The sequence below is a fragment of the Nycticebus coucang genome, chromosome 1 (assembly GCF_027406575.1).
Source record: "Nycticebus coucang isolate mNycCou1 chromosome 1, mNycCou1.pri, whole genome shotgun sequence".
In the NCBI taxonomy this organism is placed as follows: Eukaryota; Metazoa; Chordata; class Mammalia; order Primates; family Lorisidae; genus Nycticebus; species Nycticebus coucang.
This window is the reverse complement of record NC_069780.1, coordinates 90803997-90822023: the sequence shown is the minus strand read 5'-3', so window position 1 is coordinate 90822023 and position 18027 is coordinate 90803997. Positions and strand designations below refer to the sequence as shown.

Sequence of the window (18027 nt, the reverse complement as noted above, 5' to 3'; positions counted from 1 at the left end):
GTAAAGTGATAAATATTTTAATATACTTTAAAATAATGCTGTAGATATTTAGGATTTCATTCTGCTTTGACTGTTTGGATACTGTTGTGGGTATGCTGTATATTTAGCTTTTAACCAATAAAACAATTTAAAGTAGATGAACTTGAGAAGGTTACCTGAAGATATTTATTAGATTTTAAGTAATAGATGCAGTCTTTGTTTTTGATTTGCAATTCTGCTGGAAAGAAATAAGAATAAATCAAAGAGTTGGGAAATTCGACCTCTCTTGCAGACGCTGTACCTGGCAAAGGCTAGGTACATTCTGGTTTCTGTCCTGGGAGCTAGTAGAGCAGTTTTCCTTTCCAGCTTGCCGGTCTCTAGTAAAGCGATTTAGTAAAGTGATTTAATCTTGGCTTTTCATGTATTTGCTGTCTTGTTAAAAGTTGCTTTTCAAATGTGGTTTGATCTTTCCTTAGAAGGTTTTGATTTTCTGTGATAGATGCACTAAGTTTTTCAGATAAATGCAGAAAGCTAAGTACTAGAGCTATGTTTAATGTACAGGTGTAAAATGACAATTGAGGAAATGCACTTTTTTAAGTGATGGAAAAATCGTTGATAATTCCTTATATATAATGTCAAAGTTCAGATTCAAAAATTTAGAGCAAACTTAGTGATTTCATGCTGTGCCAGCACACTGACATCTATACGTTGATTTTAATGGCAATAATTTCTGAGAATTTCATTTATTTTTGTGATCTATTTTAGAGCAGTGAGGACATCTAGTCCTAATACTTTGTAAAATTTTAATGTGTTTGAAAAGACATTATCTGAAACTATGAAATTGGTAAGATTTTAAAAGATGAAATTAAAAATGAGTTTTCAGAAATTATAATCATATTCATAATAGATATATTTACTTTTGTTGGTCATAGAATGTAGAACTTTCTGCCCAAAGTATTTAATTTCCAAGTACAATTGCACATTACACATGTGCCTGTCATTTCACTGTCCTTCAGAATCTTTATAAGTTCCTCCTTCCCCTCCTCAAACTAGTTAACCTTTGTTTCACCCTCCCTGATTCGGGCATCATAGATGGCCTAGGTTGCTTATGGCAAATTATTGATATTCCTCAGGTAAATTCAGAAAAAGGGATTCATGTTGTTATCTCTATTTATGTTGTTTACAACCTTAGTGCCTTGTACAGTTTCTCATCTGTAGTTGTGTTGAATAAAATTTCATTGAACTGAGTTTTATGAAAGCTTGAGATATCAAAGTAAAAATCCAAAGAACTGCTAACTCACTTTCCTCTGCACACCAAGCTGTGGCTTTTCATTCTATTTCCCTAATCCTAAAATGTATGTGTGTCCAAATTTAGTGCTTTTCTTATAAGCTTCCAACATCTTTTGAAATAAAGGACATAAAGACATAAGTCGTCTTTAATGTTTTGCTATTATCACTTACATCACAAAATTAAAGGTTGAGCTCATGTCTTCTATTTTATTATTTTCTGTACTGTTAAGTTATAAGCATGTAACAGAATCCTAATAAATACTTCTTGGACTTCCCCCTCTTTCCCCAACCTACTCCTAGGGATAGGGGATCCGACGCTTCATGGAAGAATGATCAGGAACCACCACCAGATGTAAGCATATGTCTTTGTATACAATATTTTAGAAAGGGGCAGGTCTTAATCTTACAAATTCATCATTGATGTTAGGAAATCATTCCTGTTGCTCAGCAGTCACATTACCTTCTCCTATCCTAGCCCAGGTATTCTGCCACTCTCCTATTTTATACCTTTCAATGAAAGTTTCTGATTGATCATTTTAGGAAAAAAAATGTTTTATGTTACATTTAATTACTTTGCTTATCATTTATCTTATAATTTACTGTTTTTATCAACTTCGTTGATGTCTGATAAAGGTGGATGTCATATTTTAAATAATTTTGTTTTATTTAGTAAATTTATATGGGGCATGAAGACATTTATTATGGTGATCTTAATAAAAAGTTGCCTTTCTTTTGGAGGCACAACATCATTAGAAGCTACCTACTTTTACATTTTACAATATATTTACCACCCTAAAAGAGACTTCTTGATTTTCTCTCTGTGTACATATCACCAAGACACAAGGTGCCCCAAAAGTTGCCTCTGAACTCAACATACATGGGGAAAATGGATGATTATAGCGGAATGTACCTTTATTTACAAAAAACTAATTGTGCTAAAGTTACAGCAATGAGTATTTATTTCTTGAATGTAAATTTATAAAGTATAAAAGAAAAACATATATAAGTTTTTAAAATGTGCATAGCTATTCTGATAAAGCTTTTCAGTATTATGGATTTTTCTTTTTTTTTTTTTTTGGTAGAGACAGAGTCTTACTGTACCGCCCTCAGTAGAGTGCCGTGGCGTTACACGGCTCACAGCAACCTCTAACTCTTGGGCTTACGTGATTCTCTTGCCTCAGCCTCCCGAGTAGCTGGGACTACAGGCGCCCACCACAACGCCCGGCTATTTTTTTGTTGCAGTTTGGCTGGGGTTTGGGTTTGAACCCGCCACCCTCGGCATATGGGGCCGGCACCCTACTCACTGAGCCACAGGCGCCGCCCAGTATTATGGATTTTTCATATTTGCAGATTTAACTTTGGTTGTTTTAAATATTTCAAGCAATATTGAAGATCATAGTCTGCATTAGTTTCTCATTTTTTGCTGAGGCATGAATAACGTTTATGCCCGCTTTGAGGGTTTTATACAGGTATGAGTCACTTAACCAGTGAATGGATCCTAACTTAGTATCCACATTGAAGTGGGATTATGCTTTCTAATTAATATATCCATGTGATTCCCATTAAGGATGTAAATATTCACTTAACATTGTTAGTTATGTTTGGAGCCATCTAACTAAAGTGTTTGGAGAGTCATGCAAATTTTATAACGTATCTGTTGTAAAAAAATCCAAATATTCTAATATATCATTTTTATTTTACGATAGACCTACGTTTGTTTATAAAGTTGGTTTAGTTAGGTTAATTACAAAGCTAAGTTTTGCATGCTTTATCATGTTTGTTTTTTCCACGTAGCTGACTAGATCATTGACATATGTTGGGATTTAATTTTGTAATACTTGTAGATGAGTTTTTGCAACCTAGAATTATTACCTAGGTTGATCATCCTAGATTAGAATTTAGAATTTGAAGTTTAATTAAAAAAAACCCCACATCTATGAAAATAAAACACTTTTGTAGAGAAAATAGGAGAAATTACGTGCTGTGAAAACACTGGTTTTGTATGTAAGACCTAAAAATTTCTTACGAATTCATCTTATTCATCTTTATATCCATTTTTAACATAACAGGTAGTTTATATTTGAATAAGTGTGTTTTATGAGTACAAATCTGAATAAATTTTTATATGAACAATAGCAGTTTTTCTCTGATTTTAGAAAGTGATAGCAGAATACTATCAGTGTAATCTGTCTAAACTATACCAATCAAAAACCTTATTTAATTAATTAATTAATTTGAGACAGAGTCTCACTCTGTTGCCCAGGCTAGAGTGCTGTGGCATCATCATAGCTCACAGTAACCTCAAATTCTTTTGCTCGTGCAATCCTCTTGCCTCAGTCTCCGGAGTAGCTAGGACTATAGGTGTCTGCCACAGCACCCAGCTAGTTTTGTTGTTTTTAGTAGAGATGGGGTCTTACTCTTGCTGGTCTGGTCTCCAACTCCCAAGCTCAAATAATCCTTCCTGCTTCAGACTCCCACAGTGCTGGGATTATAGGCATGAGTCACCAGGCCCATCAGGTGTCCAGTTACTTAAAATGGAAAAAAAAAAAGTGTTTTTGTTTGTTTGTTTTGTTTTGTTTGTTTTTATTAAGACAGAGTTTCACTTTATTGCCCTCGGTGGAGTGCCATGGCATCATAGCTCACAGCTCACAGCAACTTCAAACTCTTGGGCTTAAGCTATTCTTTTGTCTCAGCCTTCCAAGCAGCTGGGACTACAGGTGCCCACCACAATGCCCGAAGGCTGGGGCTAGGTTCGAACCTACCAGCCCTGGTGCATGTGACCAGCACCCTACCCACTGAGCTACAGGCGTTGTCAACAATGAGTTTATTAACTTTTCCTTCATGCCTCTTCATGTACCATTCCCACTACCTGAAAATTTTCTTTGACTTATTTTCATGATGTACTCTCCATTACATATTTATCTTAAGTTCTTTTTACCCAAAAGTCTACCTTTACCTTCTTTCTTTTTATCCTTTTTAATCTAGCACCATGCTTCCATAGCACTCAGTCGTAGCGCTTCTTCACTATATTGTTGGTTTATCCGTTCTTCTTACTCATAGAAAGGAATGTCTTGGTTTGATCCCAGTACTTTCTAGTGTCTGGCAGATACTAGTTTAACTTTAGTTTTTAAATCTTAGCATGTTAAGATCAGTAATCAAAAATAGATTTGAAGGTACTAAAATGGGTTTATGTTTTTGAATTTGATTATAGATTCTGAGGTATATGAATTGTAGAGGATTTGATAGAATGTATTTCATCAAGGTCATACTGAAAATTCCCTATAAAACCTTCATATTCAGTTTATGCCTTCTTTTTGAATGTGTGCCCATGAATACATGTTTATATATTTTTATGTGAAACATAGCATGTGTTTTCTAGTGTTAATAGAATAATGTCTGAATTATAAAGAAATCTTGGCAGTCATAATGGATAGAGGTCAGAAGTTATAGCTTTTTTGTGGATTATAACAGTGAATCCTAAATCTTAATTATGTGTGGATTTTACCACTTATTATATTTATTTATTTATTTTTCTTTTTTTTTCGAGACAGAATCTCACTTTATTGCACTCAATAGAGTGCTGTGGCATCACAGCTCACAGCAACCTCAAACTCTTGGGCTTAAGTGATTCTCTGCCTCTGCAATAGCTGGGACTACAGGCGCCCCCCCCAATGCCCAGCTATTTTTAGAAATGAGGTCTCACCCTGGCTCAGGCTGATCTCCATCTGTGAGTTCAGGCAGTCCACCTGCCTCAGCCTCTCAGAATGCTAGGATTACAGGCACAAGCCACTGCACCCAGCCCCTTTAATAATTTTAAATATTTTCCTGTTAAAAGTTGGGTCGTGCATGTATCTGCTTATAAAAGCCTTTTCCTATAGTCTATCTAAATAGCTTCCCTGTGACTTTTTAAACCTTTACTTTGCTTTATTTATTTTTAGCCCTTAATGGTATATACCTAAAATTATATAAAAAGAATTAATATTTAAAGCTATAAAAAATGCAATCTGTGAAGTGTTTAGAACAGTGCATGGCATATAATCAGTATGTGTACATTTTGAATGAATGAATTGTAGAACATTCCATTTTTATATGATCTGATAATGTATATAATTTGCTCGGTTCTTACTGTTCCTTCCTTTGGCAGCTGACACTATGAAGAATCTTAAGTCTTAAGCTGAAAGTCAGACTTCTACTCAGGGAATACCCATATCTGAAAGTTGTTAAAGATTGGCATTTTAAAGTTAACTTTTGTGAGACTTTTTAGGAGTTAAGATAACAAAAGCCAAAAACCTTGACTTCTTACCTGATTATGGATGTGTGTTAATTAAGAGTCTTTAGGCATTTGTCAAAAATGCTTTGATTTTTCTACCATGTCCAATTAATTCAGATACAGAAAATATTAAGTATCCAAACAGGCAACTTTTATTCAGGGTCAGTGGTTAATAATAGGCTTATTCTCCTCACCTGAAAGTATGTATTACAATGAAATTGGCAAATCTATATAACGTAATTGTATATGCTTTTCTCTGCAAGGCCTTAGATTTTAGTGATGATGAAAAGGAAAAAGAAGCCAAACAGAAGAAAAAGTCTCAGACTCAAGGCCGGAAAAAACTCAAATCTGAATTGAATGAGTCAAGTAAGTAAATGCAATATATAAAGTTCTTCTTTATCTTCACTTACATCTACATAAGTTTATCAGTAATAAAACTGAAGAAAATTTGAGTTCTCTGTTTTCACCTCCTGACATCACAGGTGTTACACAGCATGGGATGTGGTGAGAGAGAGACACAAGGAACATTCAGTGGTAGTTTTATGAGCTTAAGGGTGTAAAAGTGGCTTCCTGAGTAACAGCCAAACTAAGCCTTGTTAGAGTCACTTAAAGCTTCTCAGCACATTTTCCTTAAGAAACCTATTTGCTATCATTTTTAGAATTTTGTGATATAATTAACACCTAAACCACAGTATTTTTTAAAATATGGATTCCTTTTTTTATTTCAGATAATTGTAGATTCTTACACAGTTGTAAGAAATAATAGGAGAGATACTATATGCCCTTTACCCAGTTTCCCCCACTTGCAACATCTTAAACCACTTTGTAGTATAGTGTCTCACTTGGGGTGTTAACTTCCTACAAACAAGATACCCAACAGTTCTGTCACCAGAGACCACCTTCATGTTGCCTTTTATAGTCATATCACCTCCCCACTTCTTTGCCCTCTTACATCATGGCAACCATTTATCTGTTCCTCATTTCTTAAACATATTTTGTCATTTTAATACGTTATATAAATGAAGTTATATAATGGGTTACCATTGGGGATTGGCTCTTACCACTGAGCATAATTTTCTAGAGATCCATTCAGAATGTTGCATGTTATCAGTAGTTTCTTTTTATTACAGAGCAGTATTTTTATGTATGAATTTATCACAGGTTACTCATCCATTCATCCATTGAAGGACATCTGGTTGTTTCCATTCAGGGGTTATTGGGACTAAAGCTGCTGTAAATACTTGTGTACTTTTATTTATTTTCTTTTTTTTTGTGAGACAGAGTTACACTTTGTTGCCCTGCTGGCATCATAGCTCCCAGCTACCTCAAACTCTCAAGTGATTCTCTTGCCTCAGCCTCCCAAGTAGCTAGGACTGTAGGTGCCAGCCAAGCTATTTTTAGAGATGGGGGTGTTGCTCTAGCTTAGGCTGGTCTTGAACTCGTGAGCTCAGGTAATTCACCCACCTTGGCCTCCCAAAGTGGTGGGATTACAGGCATAAGCCACCATGCCCGGTCTTTGTGTATGAGTTTTCATGTGAAAACAAATTTTCTCTTTTTTTCTTTTTCTTTTTTTTTTTTTTGAGACAGAGTCTTACTTTGTCACCCTCAGTAAAGGGCTGTGATGTCATAGCTCATGGCAACCTCAAATTCATGGGCTTAAGTGATTCTCTTGCCTCAGCCTCCCTAATAAGACTACAGGGACACACTCAGCTATTTTTATTTTTTAATTTTTTATACATAGATCTTGCTCTGGCTCAGGCTGGTCTTGAACTCCTGAGCTCAAGAAACCCACTCACCTGGGTCTTGCATTACGTCTGTTTAAGAAATTGCCAGCCAGGTGCGGTGGCTCATGCCTGTAATCCCAGCACTCTCGAAGGCCAAGGTGGGTGGATCCTCTGAGCTCAGGAGTTGGAGACCAGCCTGAGCAAAAGCAAGACCCTGTCTCCTCTACTAAAAATAGAAAAACTAGCTGGGCATTGTGGCAGATACCTGTAGTTCCAGCTACTTGGGAGGCTGAGGCAAGAGGATCACCTAGGGCCAAGAGATGAGGTTACTGTGAGCTTTTACTCTACCCAGGGTAACAGAGTGAGACTCTTTTTCAAAAAAAAAAAAAAAAAGAATTGCCATACTGTTTTTCAGTGTGGCTATACTATTTTAATTTGCATTTTTCTAATGGCTACTTTCCACTTGCTATCCATCCTCTTCAGCCATGTATCTGTTCATTATTATTTCTCTCTTTTTTTACTGCCGAGTTAGGAGAATTTTTTAAAATATATTTTAGATACTAGTTTTCTGTCAAATATGTGGTTAATACATAAGTTTGTATCTTGTCTTGAGGAAGTTCAGTTTATCAATTTTTTTTTAATGATTTCTTTTTTTATTTTTATTTTTATTCATTTTTTTTTTTTTTTGTAGAGACAGAGTTTCACTTTATTGCCCTTGGTAGAGTGTTGTGGCGTCACACAGCTCACAGCAACCTCCAACTCCTGGGCTTAGGCGATTCTCCTGCCTCAGCCTCCCGAGTAGCTGGGACTACAGGCGCCCGCCACAATGCCTGGCTATTTTTTTGTTGCAGTTTGGCCGAAGCTGGGTTTGAACCCGCCACCCTTGGTATATGGGGCCGGCACCCCGCTCACTGAGCCACAGGTGCTGCCCTGTTTTATCAAATTTTTTTTTTTAATGGAGTCTGAGAATTTGTTGCTTAGCCCTAGAAAGATTTTCCCCTATTTTTTTTTCCTAAAAATTTCATTGTCTTCTATTATACATTTTACATTCATAATTTATTTTGAGTTAAATTTTGCATGCTTATAGGGGGTGAGGTTCAGGTTAGTGTTTATTCTTTGGCTTATGAATGTCTTCTTGTTTCTATCTATTTGTTGAGAAACTGTATGTAGTTCTTATAGTGAATCTCTTTCACCTTTAAGGAAAATTGGTGGCTCTATTTGTGTTATTTCTGTGTTCTGTATTCTGTTTCATTGATCTATGTATCTGTACCAACAGTCTTGATTATTATAGCTGTATATTAAGTATTGAAATTGGGTAGAGTGATACCTCCTACTTTATTCTGTAGGCAAAAGGCAAAATAATCCATTGCCTTTTGAATTTTTAGATTCAAGTTTTAGAATCTTCCTTACATTGACAAAAATTCTTGCTGGGGTTCTTTTTTCTTTTTCTTTTTTTTTTTTTTTTTGAGACAGAGTCTCACTGTGTCACCCTCAGTAGAGTGCTGTGGCGTGGTGACACAGCTCACAGCAACCGTAAACCCTTGGGCTTAAGTTATTTCTTGCCTCAGCCTCCCAAGTAACTGGGACTACAGGCACCTGGCACAAGGCCAGACTATTTTTTGTTGCAGTTGTCATTGTTGTTTGGCTCGCCCTAGCCAGCTTCAAACCCACCAGGCTCGGTGTAACCACTGGGCTATGGGTGACAGGCCATCTTGCTGGGATTTTTTGTTGTTGTTGCATTTTGGCCTGGGGTGGGGTGGGGGTGGGGGGGCTGGGTTTGAACCTGCCACCCTCGGTGTATGGGGCCGCAGCCCTACTCACTGATATCTTGCTGGGATTTTGATAGGAATTATGATAACCTTTATATTAATTTGGAGAGAATTAACAAATGTGTTCAGTCATACATTCCATGAGCATCACATACATCTTTGTTTATTTAGGTCTTTAATTTCTTTTAGCAGTATTTTGTAGTTGTTAGGATGGAAGTCCTGTACATTTTTTTTCCAGTTTATTTTCTCTGGGTATTTTCTGATGTTCAGTCTTCTGGTTCCCTGTTTTTTTCCTCTGTTCTCCTCATTCTGTTGTGCCCTTCTCGTTGAGGGTTGTTTTTTTTTTTGTTTTGTTTTGTTTTTAAAGACTTCTTTAGAGCATGTTTAGACAACACAATTAAGAGGAAGGTAGATAAACCTTATACCTTTTTCCCCATAAATGCATAGTCTCCTCTCCCATTTTCAACGTCCCTTATTAGAGTGATATATTTGTTAGAATTCATAAACTTACATTGACACGTCATAATCACCCCAAATTCATCATTCACTTTAGTGTTCACTCTTTGTTTTGTACATTTTATGAGTCTGGACAAATGTGTATGGCATGTGTCCACCATTATAATGTTATACAGAGTGGTTTCACTGCCCTAAAAATCAGCTCTCTGTTTTTCCCACTGATCTCCCATCTGTATTACCATTAGTAGTACTCATTTAAAGTTTCTTCATGTCTTTTCATGACTGGAGGGCTCATTTCTTTTTAGCACTTGATATTATTCCATTGTCTGGTTGTACCACAGTTTATCCATTCCCCTACTCCAGGGCATCTTGACTGGTTCCAGGTTTGGGCAGTTACAAATAAATTTGATAAAAACATCCATGTGCAGGTTTTGGTGTGAACATGTTTTCAACTCATTTTGGTAAATACCAAGGAGCAAGACTGCTATATCTCGCCGTAAGAGTAAGATTAGTTTTAAGAGACTACCAAACTGTCTTCCAAAGTGGCCGTACCCTTTTGCATTCCTGCCACCAACAGATGAGAGTTCCTTTTGCTCCTCCTCAGCAGTATATGGTGGTGTGTTTGGGATGTTGGCAGTTCTAATAGGTATGTAGTGATAACTCATTGTTTTAATTTGCATTACCCTGATGACTATGAGGTAAAATATCTTGTCATATGTATTTACCATCTTTATATCTTCTTTGGTGTTTATCAGTTCTTCCATGCTTATGTCATACCTTGGGAAGTCCTGTCTAAAAAGTCATCATCAACCCATTCTGCATTTTCCATTGAGTTTTTAATTTTAATTACTATAATATTTAGTCCTAAAGTTCTTATTTTTTATTTCTTTAATGTCTTGGTAAGACTTTTCTATTTTTAATATTTTTAGCATGTTCATAATTTCTTACCAAATCATTTTTATGACTGCTTTAATTTTTTTTCCTATTTTTAACATCTTTGTGCTAACCTCTGTTGATTTTCCTTTTTCACTGAGTGAAATCTTCCTGGTCCTCTTTAAGATTTTTTTGATTGGTACCTAGATATATTGGGGGATTATGTTACAAGACCATGGATCTTATTGTAATTTTTTCTGTTGCAGCTTTTTCGTTTTTGGGGGGTTTTTTTGGTAGAGACAGAGTCTCATTTTATTGCCCTCAGTAGAGTGCTATGGTGTCAGAGCTCACAGCAACCTTCAACTCCTGGGCTTAGGTGATTTTCTTGCCTCAGCCTCCTGAGTAGCTGGGACCACAGACTCCTGCCACACCGCCCGGCTATTGTCTATTGCAGTTTGGTTGGGGCCGGGTTTGAACCTACCACCCTTGCCAACGCCCTACCCACTGAGCCACAGGCACCGCCCAAGCTTTTTGGTTTTTGTTTGTTTGATTTTTTTTTTTTAAATACCACTGTGGCTGGGAAAGGAAGGGGAGCAGATTAAAGTCTAGGTTTTCCTCTTAGCCTCTGTTAGCACCCAAAGCTAAGGGTTGCCTTATTTCTACTGTCTGAGGGTAGAAGTTTTCTGACTTCCCACAGGGTCATTTCTAGTGCCTGGTAGGGATATGAGTATCTTGTCACTGCTGTCCACACAGTGTCCACTGACACTGAGGGAGGGTGATGGCCTTCTCACCACTGGGCAGTAATGAAAATCCTGATTCCATTCAGTCTTCTCTGACACCACCCCAGTGCTCAAGGGGGAAAGTACAATGGCACTTCTGCCAGGGCAGGTGAGAGTCTATCTAGGTTCCCACGTGATCTCCACTGTCGCTGAGGGGAGCCTCGTTGTGGTGCCCTGCTCAACCTGCTCTTGACACTACTATCCTGGGTTTTGGTATTTCATTACTGTCTCTAGGGCAGACATCTAAGCTCCCTACCCAGCCTTCAAGAGTGGGGCAACGATGGTACCACAGATATTTGTGTGGTACTTAGCTGGAGTAGAGTGGTTGTTATCTAACTGTTTTCTCTGTTGCTGGGGATCCTTTGGCTTTACGGTTTACCTTTTCAGTGCATTTAAAATTGTCATATAACTATCATAAGATAACACTGGACCTTAAAGAAGAGGCATTATTGGAATTCCAAATAACGCTTTTTGATATATTGATCTTATTTTTGTTTTATGTTTTTTTCCCCCACTCATAGGTGAAGATTTTGCTGAAGTACATCAGAATTGGAATGCTCATGGCTCTGCTTCAGAGCATTACAAAGGCTATCACAACAGAGAATTCACACGAGGATTTTCCAGGGGGAGATACCCTCACCGTGGCAGGCCTCCATCTCAGCAATTTTATAATTTAGAACATACAGTATCTCAATTTTACAATTCAGAACGCATGGTGTCTCAGGAGATTTCAGGATTTAAGCCTCAGAGACAAGATAATCCTATTATGCCACAGTACCCCTTTCCTCCTCCAATGTTTGACATGCATAATTTTTCACTACATCACCCACCCCCACCGCCACGCCCATCTGTAAACATGAATTGGGCTGCAGCAGCTATGGCACCTCATCCATTACTCAACTTACAATACTCTCTGCCTCCACCACCACCCCCTCCCCCACTGCCACCTCCACCTTCTTCTGGAGACAATAATTCTTCTCATTTTGGACCTTACTATTAGTTGTATGTATGCATTTCCAGAAAAAATGCAGACTTTTCGTATTATATGCTAAGGATTTTATTTTAAAGAAAATAAGGTGATTGTGGAACTAGATTTTTAAAAACTCTGTAAAGTACTAAATGATTTCTTCAGTTGTAGGTTGTATTCATAAGAAAATTTCAGCTCAGATTCTTGGAAGAAAATCCAATCATGTAATATTTAATTAAAATTTTGGATCCATGCCTTCCCCCACCCCTAACCACTTAATATGTATATTAATGTGCATGGAGCCAGTTTGATCATGGATTAAAATATATTGGTTTTCTTGGTATAGTCTGGAAATAAGATGTTGAAGTCCTATAGAGAGTCTTTAAAATAAAGTATTTTTATAAATTTATACTTTGGAAATTGATTTTGATTATAAATGCAATTACCAGTAAAACTTTAATAACCCTGACTTTTTTTAAATAGAGGAAGAAGTTTTTATACCATAGAACCCCCTGTAAGTTGACCACGCAAGGGACTGTAACAAAATGGTCAACATACAGAGGTGGTCACCATAAGGAACTAGGCCTCCTGCACTGATACATACATTCGTTGCACGTACAGTCTATAAAAATTGGGTCAACTTGAGATGGTTGATACAGGGAGGTGGTCAACTACTGAAGTTCTACTGAATATTGGTAGAAGCTCTGACTATAAAGCAAATGCTTATTATTATGCATGAGCAAATCTCTATTATCTATGCAGATTTTCATTATTTGGGCACTATTCAGAAGACTTTACTATTTCAGCCAGAGATGTGCAATCTTTTGGATTCTCTGGGCCACACTGGAAGAGTTGTCTAGGGCCACACATTAAATACAAAAACACTAACGAAAGCTGATGAGCAAAAAAAAGTAGTCTGCCTAATTTCTGTGATACCTGACACTAAGATAAGCAGAAAAGTCATTCAATAATCCAAATTACACAGCAGCCTGTTGAGATGGTTTTTAAAATCATCAAGCAGGTCCCAAGAGTCTTTTTGATATTTTTTATTGTAATAGTCTAAAGAAAAGTGGGCAACATGAAGCGAGTGAGATATTTGACATGGTATTTGAGAAACTAATGTATCACTATCTGGTTGGATGGAAGTAGTTGCAGTTCTCAGTTCTCAAGGTGCTCATCAGATATTTTAGTTCTGATTTTCTTATGAATAATTGATGTACTACACAGTGATACTTCATTCTTGAAAATAGTTGCTCGCAGATGTACCTGCTGCCAGAAAGTGATGACATGAATAAGGTGTGATTGTGAAGCCAGAGATATTTGTCTCTGGGAAGGTAAGACCAATAAAAGTCTGGTAAAGAGACATGATCAAGTTTTCTTTAAGTTGAATGCAAATTGTAGCTGAATACATTCCCTTTCAAAATGGGCAAGAAACATATTTGTTAATTGAAAATGGAGTTGGAAGTGCCCCAAAATATTACTTTCCCAGAAATCTTGAAATCTGTTTTCAAATTCTTGTATCAAATTGATAAGTAAGGCTGTGTACTTTTAACTGTTGACAGGACTGTGTTTAACATGTTGAAATTCATAAAATTGTTCACGTGGATTGAGTTTGCTGTAATTTCAGTTTCATTTGGAACACGGGTTAAAGTTTGAAATGTATTGATAAGTGGGATTTTCACCTAAAAGACGCATTTTTAACTCATTTCAATGAGTAGTTAAATCCATTAAAAATGTTAAATCTGTAAGCCAGTTTTCATCATCAAATGCTGGCACAAATTTTGTTTTTGATACAGTACAAGTACAACTCAATGACATGTTGCAACTCATAAAATCTTTTCAGCATTTGGCCTCTGTTTAGCCATTTTACCTCCTATGATGTGGCTATGGTCAGCATCAGACTTTTTAAGAATTCCTGGAATTGGGGATGATTCAATCTCTTGGTCCTTAAGAAATTCACAGTCTTGAAGATTTGCATGACGTTACCCATTTCTAAAGGGAAGGGTTTTTTTTGTTTTTGTTTTTTTTTTTTGGAGACAGCCTCAAGCTGTCGTCCCTGGATAGAGTACTGTGGCATCATAGCTCACAGCAACCTCCAACTCCTGGGCGTAAGCAATTCTCTTCCCTCAGCCTCCCAAGTAGCTGGGACTACAGGTGCCCACCACAACGTTCGGCTATTTTTTTTGGTGGTAGTTGTCATTGTTGTTTTAGCAGGCCCGGGCTGCATTCAAACCCGCCAGCTCTAGTGTATGTGGCTGGTACCTTAGCCGCTTGAGCTACAGGCGTTGAGCCCATTTTTAAAGGTTTTATACATAAAGTTTCTTGATGTCCTGTGAAATGACTTCCATCAAATGTGAGTTTGAGGCAGCAGTTGCATTGTCTTACATTAATTTTATATGTCCTTCTCTTTTACTTACATTGCTGGTGTACTGTCAGTAATAAACCAGATATGTTGACAGTGGATAAAGAAAATTGCTTTGACATATTTTGTACTGCTTGGTATAAATCTCTTGATTTAGTTGTCTTTTAGTGGCCGTAGAGAAGCCATTTCTTCAGTGACATTGTAATTGTCATAAATACCTCTAATAAAAACTTCAAGTTGACCATATTTGTAGCATCAGTACTGTCATCTACTGTCAAAGCATAAAATTTAAGATGAGCAGCTTTACTTTCCAAACTTTTTTTTTTTAAGAGACAGAGTTTCACTTTGTTGCCCTCGGTAGAGTGCCGTGGTGTCGCAGCTCACAGCTCTTGGGCTTAGGCGATTCTCTTGCCTCAGCCTCCCAAGTAGCTGTGACTACAAGCACTCGCCACAACGCCCGGCTATTTTTTGTTGTTGCAGTTTGGCGGGGGCTGGGTTTGAACCCGCTACCCTCCATGTATGGGGCCAGCGCCCTACTCACTGAGCCACAGGCACCGCCCTCCAAACTTATTTTGATACGTTTTTCAGTTTCTTCAATTGGCTGGTGTAGTAGTCTGGTGAGACAAACTGATTTTAGAAATATCCCCTCCTGTTAAAATGTATTTATTTTTATTTATTTATTTTTTTGAGATAGAGCTTTACTATGTCGCCCTTGGGAGAGTGCTGTGGCATCACAGCTAATAGCAACCTCAAACTCTTGGGCTTAAGTGATTCTCTTGCCTCAGCCTCCCAATTAGCTGGGACTACAGGCACCTGCCACAACACCCAGCTCTTTTTTGTTTTCATTGTTTAGGAGGCCTGGGCCAGGTTTGAACCTGCCAACCCTAGTGCATGTGGATGGCACCCTAACCAGTGAGCTACAGGCGCTGGGCCTATTTTTTTTTTTTTTTTTTTTTGAGACAGTCTTACTCTGTTGCCCCGGGTAGAGTGCTGTGAAATCGTAGCTCACAGCAACTTCAAATTCTGGGCCTTACATGATTCTCTTGCCTCAGCCTCCCAAATAGCTGGGAGTACAGGTATGGCTACCATGCCTGGCTAATTTTTCTTTTTTTTTGAGAGAGAGTCTGTTGCCCTGGATGGAGTGCCATGGTGTCATCATAGCTCACAGCAATTTCAAATTTTTAGGCTCAAGCGATCATCCTGCCTTAGTCTCTCCAGTAGCTGGGACTACAGGTGCCTGTACAACATGCGGCTAATTCTTTTTTTGTTAGAGATGGGGTATTGCTTAGGTTGGTCTTGAAGTCTTGAGCTTAAACAGTGCTCCCACCTCAGTCTTCCAGAGTGCTAGGTCTACAAGTGTGAGCCACTGTTCCAGCAATTTGCCCTTTTTCTCAAGGACAAACTATATCTGCTATGTTTTCTATACATTGCTTAATAAACTCACCATCAGTAAATGGCTTTTATTTATGGTTTTTGCTGTTAAATATGCTACCACATAACTAACTTTTACAATGGAATCTGTCTTAAGTTGTAAGTTTATGTATGTATGTATGTATGTATTTATTTTGAGGAGTCTCATTTTGTCGCCCTGGGTAGAATACCTTGGCGTCACAGCTCACAGCAACCTTAGACTCTTGGGCTTAAGCGATTCTCTTGTCTCAGCTTCCCACGTAGCTGAGGCTATAGGTGCCCGCCATAACGCCCACCTATTTTTTTAGAGACAAGGTCTCGCTCTTGCTCAGGCTGGTCTCGTACCTGTGAGTTTAGGCATTCCACCCGCCTCGACCTCCCAGAGTGCTAGGATTACAGGCGTGAGCCACCGCGCCCAGCCTTCAGTTGTCAGTTTAAAAAAAATTTTTTTGAGAGGACACTTTTCCATTCTGGTCTTTTGTCCTTACCACACAATCCTTCATAGAATTTGGCAGCATGTTTTTGCATATAATGCCTTTTCAAATTACAGTCTTTGAAAACTTGCACAAATTTTCTACAAATTAAGCAGTGCCTTAATTACTTGCTTGAACAAAAAGTAAGTCATCTGTCCACTTTTCACTGAACAATCTTCCTTCATCTGTCATTTTTCTTTTTCAGGATTCTGTTACCTTCTGAGGCATTGTAGAAGCCATGCTGGGATTAGAAAAATATTAATAGATAAGGGACTATATTTACTTTTATTATAAAAATTAATTGACAGGAACATGGGAAGCAAGGTTTAGGCCCTTCCACATCTCTGCTGCTGATGCAGAGTGAGACAGGCCAGTTGTAAAGCATGGGAGGCATGTCAGGCACCACGCAGGTGTGGAAATACTCATAATAGACCAATAAGAATGCTTGTCTGACTTCTAAGTAACATTCATGCCTAACGTTGCAATGGTATATTGAAATATTGATAATTGCTGCCTTGCCAAGTCACCATGAGCACATATGATATCTGATGGTGTCACTTTCGACTGCACTTGAAATATGACATACTGGAAGCCACACCACCCTCAAACTAAAGCCATGTGTGCATTTCAATAACAAGAGCATATGTTATGTCTGCTTTACAAGACGTGACACGACACCATCTACAAAGTGTATGCTCGAGAACCACACAAGTTTCACCTGAAAATCACCTAAACTCAGTGTTTACTAATTTGTCTTGGACCACAGTCATAGCAGTCCTGGGCCACATGTAGTCTGTCTTCCTTGGGTTGGACACCCCTAACTTAACCCCTTAAAAGGGATGTAAGAATTTACTCATAATAAAATGTGTGCAGTGATTATGTCTTCCGTATTTGTTTCCCAGATTCTCACATGTCTGGCACAGACTAGGTGCTTACTAAATATATTGAATGAATGAATTTAGAGATTTTAATTAAATGAATGGTGACTGTTAATTTTATGTCATGAAGTTTTGCTGTAAGGAAAGTTCAGTAAGAATTTCAGAACTAAAAGAGGGTCTCATTGAATAAAGGAGGAGCTTCCCTAAGTGGGTAACAAAGAGGTTAAGAAAATTTAGCTAAGGTCATTTAGCTACTGAGATGACAAGGACTTGAACCTGTTCTCTTAATTCTCTTTTTTTTAGAGATAGTCTCACTTTGTTACCCTTGGTATAGTGCTGTGGCATCACAGCTCACAGCAACCTCCAGCTCTTGGATTTAGGTGATCCTCTTACCTCAGCCTCCAGGGAAGCTGGGACTACAGGCACCTGCCACAACACCCAGTTACTTTTTGTTGCAGTTTGGCCAGGAATGGGTTCAGGGTTCGAACCTGCCACCCTAGGTATATGGAGCTGGTGCCCTACTCACTGAGCCACAGGTGCTGCCCAATAATTAACATCAGTACTTTTCATTAAAAGGTGCTTCCCAGCCTTTCATTCCCTGACACTTAGAAAATAATGTGTGGCAGCACGGTGGGGTAAGCTGGAGACCACTTAGCATGAGCCCATGGACTCTGGTTGCACTGAGACCTCACTACGTCCCCTTGAGTTGAGGCGACTTGTTAGAATTCTTAGTACACAATCTGACAAGCTCTGCCTTCAGAGCTTTATCATGTGAGTATTTAGTTCATTATTCTTTT

At 38.0% G+C, this 18027-nt stretch overlaps 1 protein-coding gene across 1 annotated transcript in view; it reads left to right on the top strand.

The window, feature by feature from the left end:
* Positions 1 to 15350, top strand: part of NAF1 (nuclear assembly factor 1 ribonucleoprotein) — a 52030-nt gene extending 36680 nt beyond the window's left edge. Inside the window, exons 6-8 of the mRNA XM_053583870.1 lie at positions 1570 to 1621; positions 5803 to 5905; positions 11662 to 15350. Of these exons, the coding sequence (XP_053439845.1) occupies positions 1570 to 1621; positions 5803 to 5905; positions 11662 to 12140 (634 nt within the window). The 3' untranslated portion in view covers positions 12141 to 15350. The remainder of the gene's footprint in view (positions 1 to 1569; positions 1622 to 5802; positions 5906 to 11661) is intronic.
* Positions 15351 to 18027: the final 2677 nt, after the last annotated feature.